We start from the raw sequence: 18,608 nt of genomic DNA on the forward strand, positions 1-18,608 counted from the left end.
ATTTACTTACATGTACATATTTTTTACTAGCTACTTGGAACCCATCTCTCATTGTAGGGACTACTATATGGTAATATAAACACACACACACAACTATGAAGAAATTTCTTTATATCTCAGAAAACTAACGACATTCTAAAATGTGTGCACTAACTGTGAGATTTTAACTGCCATTTTAATCCAACAAAATTCAGTCCTTGCTAAAAGTTATTTTATTCTTGCACAATATTAGATCCAAAAAAATAAAATATAAATTCAATGACATCCAGTGTCAAATTTCTCAATAATGAATAAAAAATATCTGATCCAATGAAATTTAGTTTATCTCAATAAGTTTTTACCAATAAAATGCCTGTATGTTTTTATGGATCTCTGACTTGTCCCAAATTTTAATTTATTAGAATGCATCAATTGCTCTATGTCAATTATTTTAAGGGAAATATCAGTAACATTTTGTCTTTAACATCTCAAATAGGAAATCCCCATTAGTGTAATAAATAATGTATTTGTCAGAGAATTGGCAAGCCATCTTAATCAGAAAACTTCCTGGCTAACAATCACACAAAATTGAGACCACAAGCATATCTTAAATGTTTCAGCACTTGGATTTTCCTAAATACTTCTTTTAAGTTCTTTCTGAACAACTTGCCCAAAGATCAAAACATACTAATTTCATCATTACTGTCCAAAATCATAAAAGAGACTTATAAGAGTGTATGGATACATTTACTAACTTATAAACAACAAAATGCTTCACAGCTTTATTGAAAAAAGTCAATAAGATAAAAGATTTGCCTCGTTTATAAAATGGAGAGATTGAACTAGATGATAGCTAAGATATCTTTAAATTCTAAAAATTCTAATTTTTATGCCCTTAGACTAAATAAATAGTATGTATTTTCCTCTTCTCATGAAGGAAGATAATAATATCTATGTTTCACCATTTCTATATTTTTACTTTATATTTATTCGTATGTAGTGTATTGAAATAGTATACTGGAGATCTGGGCTCAGCCTTGTCTCTCTGAGAAGTAGAAATACAAAAGAATAATTCATTACCACTTTTTAACTTTAATAAACAGCCAATTTGGAGGTCTTTCTGCCATCCTTCACTCTCTCTTTCTGTATCCCCCTCTTTTATTAAACTCTCTCACACACATACCTGAACACACACACCACCACCACCATCATCACTAAGATGTCCATTATAGATATAACCATTTTTAATCTGTTGAGAGCAATAGAGAACTGTTGCTCAGGAACCACAGAGTAGAAAAAAACCTTTCCTAAAATCCATTTCAGGTGCCTTCTCTGATAGCATAGGCAGAGCTGCCACACTGTGAAGGCATTTTGCTCAGATCCTTGCTCACAGCCCTTGGAAATGGTGCTAAAAAAGTAATAGAGTTAAAATCAAATCAAATCAAAGATACCCTTAAGCAAGCAAGAGATTCCAGGACTGCCTGTCAGGTCCATGCTGTACCCTACCACTCAAGCCAACAGACCCTTTTGTATTAGAGATATCAATGATGGGAAAAGACATTGTATGGAATTCGTGGAAAGGCCCAGTGGGAAAATCACAGTATAGGCCCTGGGATACTGGAGCAAGGTCATACAATTTGTAATAGAGAATATATGTATTTTGAAAGGCAACTTGGCATGATTCTGACTCATGGTACAAATTGAAAATCTGACTATGGAGTACCAAGCAATCATATGGCTAAAATTTCTCATCATGAGCCTGACCTACCAATTCAGCTTAGACTCTTGTCATTGACCATTGTTGTACTGACTCCTCTTCCTCAGCTTACTCTCATGGTCCAGAGGGGCATCTCTGAGGGATTACTGATAAAGCATGTAAATACCCAAGCTTGATTTACAGATCGGTCAGCTCAACATGTGGAAGCAAGCCACTACAGCTAAAATCAGAGAAAATCCTCCTAATAGACAGAGTTTGGGACAGTGCATCTGGTCTCTACTTTGTGTGACACAGAAATGGCCTGAGATTAGCACATATAAGGACTTATGAGTAGTCTGGCTAGTTGATCAAAATCCTAGAAGAAAAAAGGTTGAAAGATGAAAGACAAAGATGTCTGGCAGATAGAAATATGGATAGATGATAGATATAGATAGATGATGAAAGATAGATAATAGATAATAGATAGATAGATAGATAGATAGATAGATAGATAGATAGATATGAGGGAATATAAAGTATGAAGATTTTCATATTAAAAGTTAATACCAATCCAAGGGCCCCCACTGCAGAATCAACCAAGTAGAAAGACTAGCTCAGCCAGTTGATGACAGCCAGCCGTCATTGGTCAGTCCAATGTTGGCACATTGGCCATATTAAAAAGCAACAATGGTGACAAAGATAGAGGTTAGGCATCAGCCCAGGAGTGTGGGCTCCCATTTTCCATAATGAATCTACTCACTGCTTTCTCTAAATATCCAACCTGCCAGCAACAAAGACCAGTACTGAGCCCACAATATGGCACACTTCCTCAAGAAGACTATCTGTCCACTTGATGGCACATTGTTTACCCTGGGACCTTTCTACCCTGAAAAGTCCTGTGATTTATTCAGAAAGGAATAGACATTCTGGATATGAATTGCCTTTCCTGCTCTGGTGTCTTAGCCATAATCACTATTCCAAGGGTTTGTTCTACCTGCGTAGTATCCCAATACAGCAGAGTAGGCATGAGAGTAAGTTCATGACAAAGGGATACAGTAATCATGTCATATTCATGAAAATGTGAATCTGAGCAATGATAGTTAGACAGTTATGGACATGGAGATTTATTGTCTACATATCTCTACAAGAAAGAATTTATTGCCCTAAATGCCCAGGTACTGCCAGCCCCTTCAGAAATTCCCTCTGCTGCAGAGAACCCTACTTCCTGTGGAGGCCCACACCCAGCAACTTATCTGAGCATGAGTAAAAAGTTACAGCCAACTCATCCCAGTGAATGAGAATCATTTTAACACCAAAGTTCAATCAAGATGACCATGTCTTATATCACATCTGCATGACACCTCAGATTCTTCTGCTCAATCTTATTTCCTTGCTTTTTCTTCCATAGTTGTTGATCCCAAGGGCATTACCTAATAAACATCTGTTCTCTAAGCTCCATTTATATGCAGTTCCTAGAGCAGTCAGATTCATAAAAAAGAGAAAGTAGAATAGTAGTTGCCCGGGGCTGGAAGGAAAGAGGAATGGGGAGTTAGTGTTTGATGGGTTGGAGTTTCAGTTGGAAAAGATGAAAAAGTTCTGGAGAGAAAAGATGGTGATGGTTGCACCACAACAGAAATGTAGTTAATGCCATAGAACTGTACATTTTAAAATGTTTTTTTAAAAGGTAAATTTTATGTTACACATATTTTACCATAATAATAGTAATAAAAGAGAGGTAGTGAATACAACATATGAGGGGGAAAATTGCAAACTTCTTTGAAATTACGCTTTGTTTGTATGGGTGGGGAAAGCATGGAAAACAAGATAAGCAGATTCACAAAAAGTGATCGAACAACCCAGGCCATGGAAAACTGATGAGCAAGGGATCCAGGAAGTTAGAAAGAAGAACTTACAAAAGCTACTATCCTGACCAACAGGGTAGGTGAACTCAATGACCCAGATGATTTTTTTCATGCTGAAATGTAAACAAACGGGCATCTTAACTCTCTCCTAACAGGTTATGTTTCTACCTCTGAAAAACTTTCCAAGGAAAGATTTGGGTTTGGATTGGGCCTGCTGTCTGCACAACTGTTTCCCTGTGGGCTAAGACAAAGGGTCATTAGATTTTGGGATAACATCCCCAGTTTATAAGAAGAACACAGCAAGTTGCTGAGATTCAGACGAGATCAATAGGACACAAGAATCAGCTAAACTTGCAGGCTCTGCAGCCATAGCAACAACCTTGGCAAACCTTCCACGCAGATAGCAACAAGCCACTTCAAAATCACTGGGAGCCAAGCCAAGAGAGGGAACACTGAAACGAGGACTTCATAAATCTTAAGGATAAACTCCCTGAGCATGAAAAACAAAGAACTTCCAAAGCATTTCCTTTGATTTCTTCTGATCTCTCTTAATTTAAGAAGCCTGGCCCTAAAATCTGGAGATCAGGCCCAGTCTTTCAAAGGAAAGGACAAATTGCCCCAAAGTCCTTAATATACAGGTCCATTAAAACATTCGATCTGCCTGGAGAGACTCTAAACCATGTGACCTGTTTTAAAAAAAGGGTAATATTCAAGAATCTCAGGGGCTTTTAGATACAGGATCAAAAACAACAGCAACTCTGGGAAACTTAAATATAAGGAGAGACTATTGAAAAATATGGAGGAGAAAGTAGCTGAGGTTGCTGGGTTGTGATAACTGCTGAACACAGAGGACCAAAGAAGCTTTCCTGTGGTAGTATCTCCTTTCCCTGAGCTTGTGATTGCAAAGGATTTATTGCAATTCTAGGGATTGAAAAGGCCTTCAAAAAGTTAAAGAGTAGAACCCCAACAACTGGGCATGCCAAAAGAGAGCCTCTAGAACAACCACAATTATTAATATAAAATTGTACCAAGGTGCAGTAGGAGTCTACCATATTACATAATGGGGGTGTTGAAGAAACTGAGAATAACCCCATATGCCACTTCCCCCTGTAACTCCCTGGTTTAAGAAGAATATTAAATCAATCTTTTATTAATCTGTAGTCACTAATGTAGTAAATACATTCTTTTAGATTCATGTTAATATTGATCACCAATGCGGTTTCTCTTGATTTGGTCAGAATTGTACCTTTATTGTCCTACTCTAGGGTTAAGTTTGCTAGCACTAGTATAAATAGGAATTATTTTATTCTGAAGACTATAAAACTATTTTTGCTATTATTTTCTACATTTATAAAATCAAGAGGTTTTGAGCTGAAACATCACATATACATTCTCATGTAGCTTTATTAAAGTTATATGTTGAACTCCCTACCCTCACCCCACACATCATCATTAATTTATTTGTGAGAGAATGAATAAATAGGAATAACACCAGAGAGCATTAAAGCAATTTGAATTGTGGTCCAAGGTCTAGCAGCATCAAGCATCATCTGGGACATTGTTAGACGTGCAAAAATTTCATCTCCCCCACCACCCTCTGACCTATAGTTTAACAGATCCATCCTTTGACAAGTTCCCCCAGGTGATTTTGTTGGTACTTTAAAGTTTAAGAAACACTATCTAGACTAGTATTTATCAAAGGGTGATCTCCAAACCAACTGCATCGATACTACCTGGGAACCTATTAAAAATAAAAATTTTTAGGCCCCATCCCAGACCTACACATTAGGAACTCTGGAGCTGGAGCTAGCAATCTGTGTTTTACCACACCTTGTAGGCTGGGAACTGGTGGGAGATGCTACCATTATCATTTCCACATCCCCAATAATGATTGCTACATCTAAGATGGTGACATTGACAACTGCTGGCAGAAGTAAATAAATCTCTGAAAGGTGTTTAAGAACCCACAGGACTTGTATCTGTGTAGCATTCTAAACTCATCTTTGTTACTCTCTCAATTGATTACTAAGCTGCAGCCACAAAGCTCTTTCTCATCTTAGAGACTCCAGACTCAGTTTCCTTTTTTTGTAAGGCTCTTTTTCTCCTCTTAGCTTGACTGGATCTTTCTTACTTATCCTTCAGGACCCATTAGAAATGCCACCTCTTTAGTTAAGCCTTCTCTGATTCATCCTATCAAAATTTGTTCTTTTTTTCTTGTGTCTGAACTTTGTTTTCCTCATAGAACACATCGCAATTCACAATTATAGTATTTGTTAGTTAATCTGTTTGCTATCTGTTCCCCCTACTACACATTAAGCTCCATAATGCAGGGCCCACCTCTGTCTTGATCAGCACATTGTCCTTAATGCCTAACAGTATCTTCTGTATACTAGGCTTTAATTAACATTTATTGAATAAGTAACTAAATAGGAGATACAATGGAAAAGATGCCAAACTCAGATAGGTATTACCATTATTAGTGGTGGTGGCACAAAAGACTAATTCTTTCTGTGATAATAGTAGGCAAAAGAAATGGTCTTTGCATAGTGAATCAAAAAAATAAGTAAGCATAAGTTGCCTATGACATTTGATAATTTTCAAAATTAGATGTTATCTAAGTACCAAAGGCTTTCTCTAGGGAACTTAAAATTTTGTCATTTTAAAATTATATTACATAAGAAGAATGAATAACTACTACCTGAAAAGAAATGAAACCAACACATAAAATAAAAATGTTTAATTCCCTTTTGAATGTGTGCTGAATTTGATACAAATTGATAAAGCATTTTTCTAGGCCAAAGGAACCAATGTTATATTTAGAAGGCAACTGACTGCAAAAAAAAATATTATCTATTCTATACTTTATTTTTAAAAAGAAATTCAAGGTCTTATTCTATGTTTAATGTGTTGCAATAATGATGTCTTCTTTACAGCCTAAGACACCACAACAAAGAAATGGCACAATAAATTTTCGTTGTTTTTTTCTCTTTGTAATATCTTCATATACCAGTAAAAAATAAACTCTTTAATAAATAAATATATATAATAAATATTTGCAAATCGAAAATGTATAAATAGGTCCATCCTTTAAAAAAATGTTTCGTCTTGGTGCAGCATGTTTCATAGTCCACATTTCACCCAGGTTTTTTACACACAATGCCATAACTTGCAAAATCCTTCAAGGTTCTCAAAATTTTTGTAGCAATAATCTTGGCCAACTATGTCAATCCATTTCTTCAACATGAAGCGTCTATTTTTAATGTAACTTTTAAAGTAAACATAATCCAGAGAGGTGAGACACCAGCAGCAAACTAGGTGGGGTTCCCATTATCCACAGTTTAACAGATTTTGAGCTTCGACCTACTAGCAAGGACTGAGCCAGTATACCTAAAGGAACTTATCCACTTATAAAGAGAGGTCTTGATCTAGATGAAGTCGAATATTTTTGTTTCTTTGTTTTCAATATTCTTTCCAAATCCAGTTTCCTATTGGAAAATTAACTTCATAATGTTCTGAATGGTTTCCTGGGTTGTTATTTTACGATGAGAACTGTAATAAGAAAGAATAATTGTATTTTGGTTCTTCAGTAAAGACACTATTACACTTCAACTGTATATCAGTATGTCCTTATACAATTCAGGAACTCTTTCTGGATCCACTGGTCTAGGCAGAAAATGTGTAAATTTCTGATGTCTTTTGGACTTAGCACCATCTCTTGGAGTTCCATCTTTGTTAAGTGCCACAAAATACCTGCGGCCTGTGTCACCATGTTTATATATGTTGGACGAATAAGTGTTATACCAGTTCTCTTCAAATTGCTCTCTAAAGATGCATTCAGAAGTCAGTTTCTCCTAAAAGAGAGAAGATAACTACCATTAAAAAAATAGCTTTGAGGGAATTTCCTTAGAAAAATCTCAACCCTATATTTTCTATTCCTTTGTCTATATCCTTTCAGGGATATAAATGCCAATTAATGCCAATTCTCAATTTTATTTTCAAATACTTTAAAAATATTTTGAACTTTCTCATGCTCTATTTTATCTCCCTCCTACAACTATCACCACCAAACAGGACTGTAATTTATCTTGTCCCATCATTAGATTTTGAAGTTCTACATAGCAAATCTCTGCTATATCTTAAAGCATTTCAAGATCTTACCAACATCTAAATTCCTAATTCAAGGTCATTACTTCAAAGCATGTATCTTCACTTTATGAATTTATTAATTGTTGGATGACACATTTTCCATAATTAACTTTGATCTGGATGTTACTATTAGGTAAAATTAGTAAAAGCCAAGTAATTTCCTATCTTTTCAACATGGACTGCATATTATCTTAAGGGATAGACCACAGTTGATTTTTTAATCCAACACATATATGAAGAAAAAAGATTATGTACATATTTTTCCCTTTTAATTGTAATTCTAGTTCTATGATTATTACACATGTGTTATTTCTCTTTCTCCTGACAGAAAGCCTGGAAAGGGCATGGTTTGTCCTTACAAAACAGATATTAAGTGGAATGCCACTTACTAAATACAATAACCAGATTTTCTCAGTGCATATTGAAATTTTAACTGTATATTGTGGTTTCAGTTGAGATTTTAAGGGAAAAAAAAGATAACAGACAGTTCCATCTGGTAAATTGTAATAAGCAATTCTCTTTGCAAATAGTTACAGTGACTTTGACTCTAAGAAGAGATTTTATATGCGAGGATGGGTGGAAAAGTGGCACAGGTTTACACTTCACTAATTTTCTTAAGATTATATAACTAATTGTGAACAAATTAAAAATGTTAGCAGCGAAAGAGAAAAATCTATATTGTACTTTAAATTGAGTTTTATGTTCTCCTGTTACTTTAATTCTTGGGTTGTTCTAAAAAATATTTCTCATATTAATGAAATATTAACCTGAAAAGTTTACATTAAGCCCCATTTTTTAAAACATTTATAGTAGACCCACAAATGGGCACTTATCCTCAGTGGCAAGTTAAAAATTACCCAACTCAACTGCAAATGAACTCATGGCTATTATAATTGACAAGACTGCAGATATGGTGGAACTTGTGTGGTTACCCATTATCTGTTGTATCTTGCAGTATCCTAAGATTTCATTCACTCATTTCATATATACAGAGGTCAGCAAGTAAGTGATATACACTTAGCTATAGAAGATGATAACGGGTAGAGAAAACTTACATTAAATAAAAGTAAAGGTACAAAGAATCTAACATAGCAAGAATAAAATGCTCTCATTTTTTTCTTTCTCCATGATCAAAACATGGAGAAAAGTAGAAAGACCCAAGATAATAGATAGGAAGAACTGGTGAGCTAAAAGCAATAAGAGATTAGGGTTTAGAAAATAAAACTGAGTTACTATACTCTTATCCAGACACATGGACATTATTAGTAGATATTTTACTTACAAACTGAACAGTCACTGTTTTATGAATTATGGAATTTTTAAAAAATACATACTGATCCATAGAGTTCTCCTTTGTCATTCATTCCAAGGTAAAGGCCACTGTCCACACCTCTAATACTGACCAGTCCCACTGCCACACTGATGAATTCCAGGATACCTGAATTTATAAACAAAATAATGATTTATGTTTATTAATGAACATGACTAATGAAAATCTTCCAAACAGTAGTAGACCAATATTGCTAAATGCAATGACGTACATAAAAGTCAACTGTAAATTGAAAAGTGCTGTACAATGTCTTATTATGATGATCCTCCCATTCTATAGATGAAAAAAAAAACTACAAAAAAAATGCTCATCATGGTATAATGTTAAGGGTATAAAACCTTAAACCAGACTGATCTGGGTTTTAATTCCAGTTCGGTAACTTACTGACTTTTCAGACTATGCAAGTCATTTATCATCTTTGAACTTCAATTTCCTCATATGCAAAATGGATGTAATGCCTCCCAACAGGAGAAAGGTAAAGACTAACACATTTAGGCATTCCACATATGAAAGTTATTATCATATTAAATTAGTATAATACAGAGGTGTTCTTAGTTCTCCATGGTTTCATTAGTTAATTATAACTATGTTCTATTAATTATAATATTGGGGGTTTTCTTCTTTTTTTTCTTTTTGCTTACTGTGAATCAAGTGAATTTTTTTCCTAGAAGCAACCAGCATATTTTATATGGTATATTAGTATTTTCTAGTTTATAAAAGGTTTTCCTAGAAGCAATCAGCATATTTTATATGGTATATTAGTATTTTCTAGTTTATAAAAGGTTTCCATTTATATTTTCTACCTGGTTTTCAAGATCCTCTTAGAATCCTCTAAGATAGGTGTGGAAGATGTTCTCCCTATTTATGCATAAAGATACTGCTGCTCAAAGAGGTTTGTTGATTTGTCTAAGAACTAAAAGTTTGTAATTAATAGAACAGATACTCGAACTCACATCTTCTGAGCCCTAATTCAACTTTTCTACTTCAGAACACTGTTACTTGAAAACAATACAGTAGTTTCAAAACTTTATAGATTAGATAATATACTATTTTCTGTTGCATGATTCTTAAAAGTAAATTTAATAGTTCAAAGAAATAAAAGAACTTTATAATTCATTAAATGTGATAGTCAAATACCAAGAATTTAGTATGGAAGACAAATTTTCTAACAATAGCTTTTTAGAATTATTTTCATTCATCGGTAGGTAAACTAATATTGAAAACTCTCCACTTAAAACACTAAAATGCCACAGTGAAAAATAAAACTACTAAATGCTTACCTCTGTATCACTCTTTTTCTCTGTATACACACTAACCTTTGGACTAATGTCTTTGTCTTATTCTTCCCCTTAGACTCTGCTGAAAAAGTATGTAGACATTCTTTCTATAGTTGGAACTTCCTTCCTCAATAGCTTTCTACCTTCACCCCTTCACCTCCTCTTAAGCTCTACAAACAGTATAAATGTGCACCATTTAGCCTGATTCTTGCTTTTAAGTCATTTCTTGATTTATTGTGCAAGTTCCTGTTTGGACACGTGATGCTCCCAAGGCCAAGAGAAAGTACCAAATCTGGCTATTTGCTTATATGGAGGGCTCTATTCTGTCCAGAGCCTAATTCATTCTTTGGCAGAAACATAGATTTTTAAACTCTAAATGTAGATTCTTAACAGCTCAAATGAGCTCTTTCAAACTATTAAAAGATCATGTAGAACACTAGAGCTATCAAGGATTATACAGCAACAATGCACTACTAAATAGTCTGTGAGTAGCTTTTCAAAGAGTCAGTATTTCAACTGAGAGCCTGAGGCAGAGAGAAGATACAGCAGGAAGACACAAAGGCCATAGGATAGCCATTATAATAAAAATATAGAGGGAGTAAACAGCAATTAAATTTACTGTCAAGCTCATTACTGAGTGATTTCTATTAGAAATAAAAATATCAAGCCAAGACTTGATTAGTAGAAGAAGATATATTAATGAAATTTCATCCAGGGTATACTTACAAATGTATAATTACTTGAAGTTGTATTGAATGTTAAATTCAAACTGAAAAGGGTATATAGCTCACAGGTAACTTAATTCTCTTTAAGTATCTGATTTACATTAAGATGCTATTGTCTTTCAAAGAACAGGAACTGATTAACTGATTAGGATGTGTAATAGAACCAGTTTTCAAGTACAATAAAATATGTTTTGTTTCCATATAGTCCAATTATATATCAGATTTATAAAGTATCTGTTTTTCTTGCAAAACTAAAACTACCTATACTTTAATTCCTATCTTAAGATAATGCTATCTTGTTAAAAATATGTAGTTGTGGAAAGACAAGAAATTATATATATTCTTAGAATAATTATAATCAATAGTTTCAACTTTATTAAAAAAACATTTGAAACTCCATACATACCCATGCACAAATAATTTTGCAATGGCTCATAGGATTGATGGGGAAAAGGTTATATATTTTTGTGTTCTTCTTAAAGATTTTAGCCACACTTTTTAATTCTTATCCTTTTTCTCCTCCAGGAAATAGTATACCACATAGTAATTTGTAATCATTTGATTCTCAAATGAGATTTGACAAGTCTTTCTTATTTATAATATGAGGTGGCAACTAAGCTAATTCCTTCACAAAGAGTAGACATGAAAAACTTTCCTTAAGAGGTAATCACAGATTTTGGATAGATTTTCTAATGCCCAGTGTCCCATAAAAAGACTTGGAGGTACTTTGTCTTTCTGGTATCATTTTCAAAGCCAGCCTTTTAAAAAATCATAATAAACAGGTGAGTCAACCCACAATGCAACCACATCAGACAAATCTATGGAGAATAGGGGAGAATAAAGAAAAAGCCTTTAAAGAAATATGTTTGATCTCAGGCTAAACTTTTTTTTAAGTAATGATTCTATGTTTATGTATTAGGTAGTCTTACCACTGTACTACTGTGCAGAGAAACTCTATTATAAATACAGAGCTGCTCAGATAGGAAATTATTTTAACCTTACTGAGACATTTTTGTCTATTGATGTGGTTTTGAAATTTTAAAATCCAGGATTCTAATATTTTTATTTAATTATGGCCAAATTAGTATGAATTATCAAACATGTTATTTACTTTGACATCTAAAATAGTCAATTCTAAGCTTTTTCAAAATTATTTTTTGATGACAAATGAATTTAAAAGAAAAATAGCAAAATAATTTCATAATTAATCATTGAAACACTAGAAAAGGAAGGCAAATAGAGAAGTATATAAGGTTATACATGCTAAACATAACTTTTTTTGTCACCTACACTTCTTTATAGTCATTTTTGATGTCTTAGCTCTCAGAGGCCACTAGGATGCACTGCAATGCACTGCAATGCACTGTGGAGTCTGTTTACTCCTCTAGGCTACCAGGCTAATCAGGGTTATTTTCTCTTTGTGTGACAGTAAATATTTTGTTCTGTATGTAGCCGCCCACAATACAGTGACAAACCAGCACAAAATCGGTTTAAGGCATGTTTTTGCAATTACTAAATAATTATACAAAATTTTAGCCAAAAAAAAAGTTCTAGTAAGATGGTAATTCTGATATGCAACATTCATTTCTTAAGGAATGGATTTAAGTACCAATTTAAGGAATATGATCTAGTCTACAAATATTTACTAACCACTTCTTATAAGGTCAGTCTTATAAAGAGACACAAAGTAAAAGAAGCTATTCTTGTCCTTGAAGAGATTACAGTCGAGTAAAATTACAAATGTCTTAAAAGCAGTGTGACACTGTGTATCACAGGGGGAAATCTGACTATTACCCAAGTTTAATTTCTATCTGCTCTACTTGTAGGTCTTATCACATTTGTGTCCATTTCCAAATCTTTCTGGTAGCTGGAGGATTTTTGTGTCATGAATCAAGCGCAGTAGTTCTTAAAGGCAAGAGAACTGAGCCACCTGGTGTCAGCAAAGTTCTTTAAAATCAAAATCTTAGCCTCGTCAATTTAGACACCACTTTCGAAAAGTGACCCCAAGGTTGGCCATTAGGTCCTGACACTCTTGACTCATAGTCATTGGGAATTTGGAAGAGATCAGTAGAAGCTGCAAACATATGGGTTTTTTAAAAAAAGTTAATTTTCTAAGCCTTTGAGTGCTACCAAATGACCACCACATGCTCATTTCTACATCTAGCGTGACAAATGCCCCTCTGACCAAGATTTACACTTCTTCGAAGTTTTGATGAGTACTCCAAGCCAAATAAAAAGGAAGGAGAGTAGAAGAACAAGGGGATGAGGACAAGATAAGAGAGGGCCATTCCAAGATGAGATTCTCAGAGAATTCCACAGAGCTGAGGTAAAGGAAACCTGACACTGTGTTGGGCCCTTTCACATTGCTGCTGACAAGTAAATGGTATCTTAAAAAAAAAAAAAAAAATACAATGAATCTCTCCAATGATGCCCCAAGTATGAAGATCAACATCCTCTGAGAGTGCTAGTCAATTAACTCCAATTTGATTTAAAAAACAAACAAACAAACAAACAAACAAACACCCTCAATGGGAGAAAGATCCTGGAATGTCAGATTCAGAAAGCGTCTTAAAGACACCACTTAATTTACTCCTATTACTGTACAGACAAGAAAACTAAGGCTCAGACTGGTGGGGGCACTTGTTAGTCACATAGCTAGTTAGGCAATAATTAACAGTACAGAGACCTTATGATTTCCAATCTAGTATCTTAACAATCTGCCTTAACAATCATTCGCTTGTTTCTTTCCTTTAACCCTTTCTGCTCCCAGGCGCTGCTGGAGGTATTCTGAAACCTGTCCCTATGTGTTCCCACCCATATCTTCTTTCGCTTCGCATTTCCTCTTACGTGCGGTTAATACCAAGATCTTTGCTTTCGGGTTTCACAATTTTCTAAAGAGGAGCTTGGTTGAAGAACTGGGCATGCTCAGTAGCCAGGTAGGATTTTTTTTCTCTCCCCTTACCAAAATAGAACTTTAAGAGTGCTGAGAACTGCCACCAGGTGAGCCTGAGAGTAGCGACGGTGCCCATGGAAAGTTAATCTGTTACCTCTTGAAGTGAACATTTACAGTTCTCTAGGTGAGCACGTAAATGCTCGTATCCTAAACGACAGCAAGCTTCTGAGCAATAGACCTGAATACATAATCTACTGCACAACTGTAGAGCGAAATGTTTCCTGTTATTAATTTTTGTGGCGACTAAAACGGTGGAAGGTACTGGGGGAAATGTGAGAGGAAGCAGGAGGAAATAATAGGGGATTTAAGAAACAACAGCCACAACAACAAAATCTGCCTGCGAGGTAATGAGTGCAAGAAAGATCCCAGACAGCAGGAAGGGCAGGGCAGCAAGGTGTGTTGGGAGCCTCCATCCTTTCTCCTCCCGCCCCCGCGCCCAGAGGAGCAGGCCTAGACTAGGTTACAGGAAAAAGTCCTCCCAGTCCCTGCACTGGCCCGCCCTTCAACCCCTGCCCGCCCCTAGCACTGGAAGGGTCGCAGGAACTCTGGTCCCGCGCTGCCCTGTCTCCCAGCGCAGGCGAGTTGGCAGGCGCACGCGGTGAAGAGGGGCCAGTGGCGGGGGGAGGAGGGAGGAGAGAGCAGGGGTACGGGTACGTACCGAAGAGACTGTGGTCCTGCCGGGTGCCTTGCACGCTGCCGTCCGGCAGGATCTGCAGGTGGAAGCCGGTGCGGCAGTAGAGCTGCCGGCGGCGCAGGATGCCGTGCAGGTGCGCCAGCTCCGCAGCCCCGGGCCCGCCGCGGGCGCCCCTCTCCGCGGTGCCCAGGCGCTCGCCCAGCAGCGGTGGCCGCTCCCCGGCAGGAGGCAGCAGGAAGTGCGAGCCCACCTGCTGGCCCAAGCCCTCCAGGCCACCCAGGAAGCCCCCGACTTCAGCTAACGGAGCCATGGAGGGGCCAGAGGGAGAGGCGGATCCGGAAAACAAAAGACCCCAATAAAAAAGTGTGGCGGGGATGGGGAGGTGAATGGAGAAAAATTACAGCGAAACAAGCGCAAAAAGTTAAGACCCGGTTACTCCTGTGAGGTCGCTGAATGGACTTTGCACTGAGATAGCAGGGAAGCTTTCACTGTCTTGGAGCGATCTTCTCTCCTTGAGTAGATGGGAGCTGGCTGCTGGCTTTGCAGAAACATCTATAGCTGCTGCTGCCAATACTGGGGCTGGGGCTGGGCTGGGGGCTGGGGCTCCAACTCCGCAAACTGATCAGATCAGAGTCCTGTGTACATATACACCTAGTATATATACGGGTCCTCTTGACATATGCTAATCAAGTCCTTTCATGAGCGCTGGGGAGGTTCTGTTTGAAATCCTAAACCAGCCTCCTCTCAACACGTTTTTGCTCTTCGGAAGTGACCAAAAGGAGCCCTTGACGGTTCTCTATCCGTGCAGTCGCAAAAATCATTCCCACACTTGGCCAAAGCTAGCCAGCAACTTCGGGGAGGTGCAGTCAAGGCCCCTTTCTGGGGCCGTCTGTGGAACAACCGTGATGCTGTTCGGCTGCTGCTGTGCAACCGCCTTTGATGTGAGCTCCTTTGCAGTGATAGATGGCTGCTAAAGGGAGCCCAGCTTGGCAGGTATATAGAAGAAGAAGAAGAAGTGGGGAGGAAGGGAAGACTAGGGGTGGGGGATGGGCAGGAGAGGAAAAGGAGAGAAGAGGAGAATTGGACTCCTTAGGAGTTGCTGAGAGCCTGCAGTGGACAGGTGCAAAGAAAGGTAAGAGAGAGAAAAGGAAAAAGGGCGTTACCTGAGGCTTAGACCTGCCCAGACACATATGAAAGGAAAATCAAAGCTTTGACAGTTTAACTCGCTAATTTTAAAACACTAATAAAATGTACAGGCATTACTCTTTTCTTTTATCATTTAGATGGGGGATTTTCTTTACAGAATCAAGGTTAGCTAGAAACACACATTCGCCCCCCTTCCCGAGTTCTCTGTAATGTTTATCTTTACTCAGCACATGCCATAATCAAGATTGCCTTATATCTATATGGAAGTTTTAAATTGTGTGCTAAGGTCATGCACTTTTAATCAACATAACATCATAACATAATATAATCATGAATCTAGGGATAAAGAGTAAATCAAAAGAGGCTGAAAAGAGATAATTTTCATTCTTATATTTGCCACAAATAGACAATGAATATCTGTAACAGTGTTATAAATGATGGTTGGCTTCTGGAGCCCTTATCCATTTTCCTTTCTTGGTTGCATTTTTTTCAAGGTTAGATTTTTTTTGGGGGGGAGGGGGGGTGTTCATATTTCAATTATAAGAATAACTAAATGGAAAACAATTGATTCTTGATGTTTTTTTGAGACACAAAAAGGTACTGGTAAAAATAAAAAGTCATAGAAGGGAAGGAGTTTGTATATGTCATTTGAACCTTAAAATTTTGGTTTTATACCACTAGTTAAATTCAAGATGTTTCTGTTAAAATTTTTTCAGTGGTAGAACAGTTGAGAATCAATCACTTGACAGATTTATGCTTCCCTTGAGCAAAAAGTTTTAGGAAATCACTAAAGATTAGTTTTTCAGTCTTGTTTCATAGTCTGTTCAGCAAAAGCCTAAACCTGGGGCGCAAATGGATGTAACTGCTTTGTTTTATTTGCTCTGAAGGCTGTTTTGTGTTGTCCCCACCCCACCACCACCTAATTAATTGGCAGGTGCTTTAAAGTAGGTAAAGTTACACCTTTTCATCACTAGGACCCTAAGTACTGACCCGTGTGCAACCAAGTTATAAAAGAGTCCTTAAAACAAGTAATTTACTGTTGATAGATATGAAATAAAACAAAAATACTGCCTAAAACAATAAACAAATAAATCACTAGAGAAATGTATATCGTTAAGTCTGTTTTAAAGGTTGTACCAGGTAAATGTCATATTATTTCACCTTTTAAATAACAGCAGTCTGTCTTGTGGTGGGACCCCCAAATCCACCATAATCAAGATTTCAAAGCACATCTGTGTAAACATTATCACATCAGTGTAAAACATCAACCAATGAGCTTTTACTTTGAACCAAATCTTCTTAATTGCAGTGTTAAATCAAAGAAAGTTAGATCAAAGTTGTGTGAATCTCATAGCAGGATAACTAAAATAGCCAGTATATACACTGATCACTTTTTTAAAAAACAATACTTAAAGGTTTAAAACAAAGATTAAGTACCCTTTAATGAGGTGTGTTTCAAGGTCTAGGTTTTGTATAACATATAATGCTGTTCAAAATTCTACAATGGACATATAGCATTGTCACCTGCTCCATGAGGTACTCGTTTGGTACTAAATGGAATATTTTAATTCTATAGAATGTTTCCTCACATGAACACTTTAAGTCCTGCTGTGTGATTTATAACTCTTAGACTGTTTAAGCCTTTTGTATTATATTATATATATATAATATAATACAAAAGGCTTAAACAGTCTTTATATATAATATATATATAATACACACACAGACACATACTAAAATATGGAAAAATTATGTACATACTCACCAAAGCCCAAATACTTTAATAATAGAACTACCTTCTCTTTGTACAACTTTAGCATTTTCAAGTGCATTGCCTTATTTCATCACCACAATAACCCTATAAGATAAGCACATCTCACTATATAAGGCAAAAAAATTCTCCTGGATTCTAGTTCATGGTCTTATACCTGAAGGCAATTTTCTTAAACTCTCTAAATGCCTCTGTTGACTCTTTTGGAAAATAAAGCCCAATGTTAACTCTTGCCTTGTTCGCTATGCCCAGGATTTTTATGAGACTTAAATGTGAAAATATTTAGGAAAGTGCTTTTAAAACTATAAAGCTTTCTGTGCAGAAAAGATGTTAGACACCTTCAGCTGTTGGGAAAAAATTTGCTTTATAATTTATAATTAATTTGAAATACAAAATAAATCTTTTTTCCCCCAAAACCAAACATTTAATGTGTAAATTTTGAATGGTGCTTAATGTCATTTTATAAAGGGCCAGAATAGAAACAAAAAGATAAGGATTTCTTTTGTTTGAACTAGTCATGTGACAGGAAAAGATAACACTAAAGATTTTTTTGCACATGCTGTGATGATATCATGGGAAGTTAAATAATTTTGAAGAGTGTTTTACAAGAGTGCATTATTCAACTTTTAAGTATACACTGCAATCTAATCAACTTTACCTGTGCTTCCTAGAGACCACACTTGCCTTGCTGTTATACAAATATGTGGTACAATTTCTACTTCCACAAAATGTAGTTACAGTTTTCCAGACCATATAATTTCTATATAGCTTTTCAGCAAGCATATTGCCATGAATCTTTGTTTTTACACTTGAAAAGAGGGTTAATACCTTTTGATACTTATACAGGTGTTCAACTTGAAAAAGAGCTCATTTTCAAGAAAATAAAAGTACATTTGCCTACCTTATTTTTATTTATCATTACAAAATATTGGCACCAACATAAATTTCCACACATAGGAAACCGATTGAATAAATTATGGTTTATTCACACAGTGGAGCATTATACAGCTGGGAAAAAAATGAAAATGAAAAAGAGCTCTATAAACTAATATGGAGTATTTCCAGGATATATTATTAAGTGAAAAGAGC

General features: G+C 36.1%; 1 protein-coding gene across 1 annotated transcript; it reads right to left on the reverse strand.

Moving 5' to 3' along the window:
• Positions 1-6,263: 6,263 nt before the first annotated feature.
• Positions 6,264-15,236, reverse strand: FGF20 (fibroblast growth factor 20). The gene is made up of 3 exons (XM_016130159.2): positions 14,627-15,236; positions 9,018-9,121; positions 6,264-7,388 (listed from the first exon to the last, which is right to left on the reverse strand). The coding sequence occupies exons 1-3, from the start codon at positions 14,910-14,912 to the stop codon at positions 7,143-7,145; spliced, it is 636 nt and encodes a 211-aa protein (XP_015985645.1). The 5' UTR covers positions 14,913-15,236; the 3' UTR covers positions 6,264-7,142.
• Positions 15,237-18,608: the final 3,372 nt, after the last annotated feature.

This window comes from Rousettus aegyptiacus, unplaced genomic scaffold, assembly GCF_014176215.1.
Source record: "Rousettus aegyptiacus isolate mRouAeg1 unplaced genomic scaffold, mRouAeg1.p scaffold_m13_p_11, whole genome shotgun sequence".
Classification (NCBI taxonomy): Eukaryota; Metazoa; Chordata; class Mammalia; order Chiroptera; family Pteropodidae; genus Rousettus; species Rousettus aegyptiacus.

Bases quoted from the DNA above. Each gene is read 5' to 3' on its own strand.
- FGF20 (XM_016130159.2), bottom strand. From the start codon at position 14,912: ATGGCTCCGTTAGCTGAAGTCGGGGGCTTCCTGGGTGGCCTGGAGGGC. The intron at 9,122-14,626 runs GTACGTACCCGT...TTATAAATTCAG, and splicing joins GCAGGACCACAGTCTCTTCG to GTATCCTGGAATTCATCAGT. The intron at 7,389-9,017 runs GTATGTATTTTT...TCTCTCTTTTAG, and splicing joins AAGGAGAACTCTATGGATCA to GAGAAACTGACTTCTGAATG.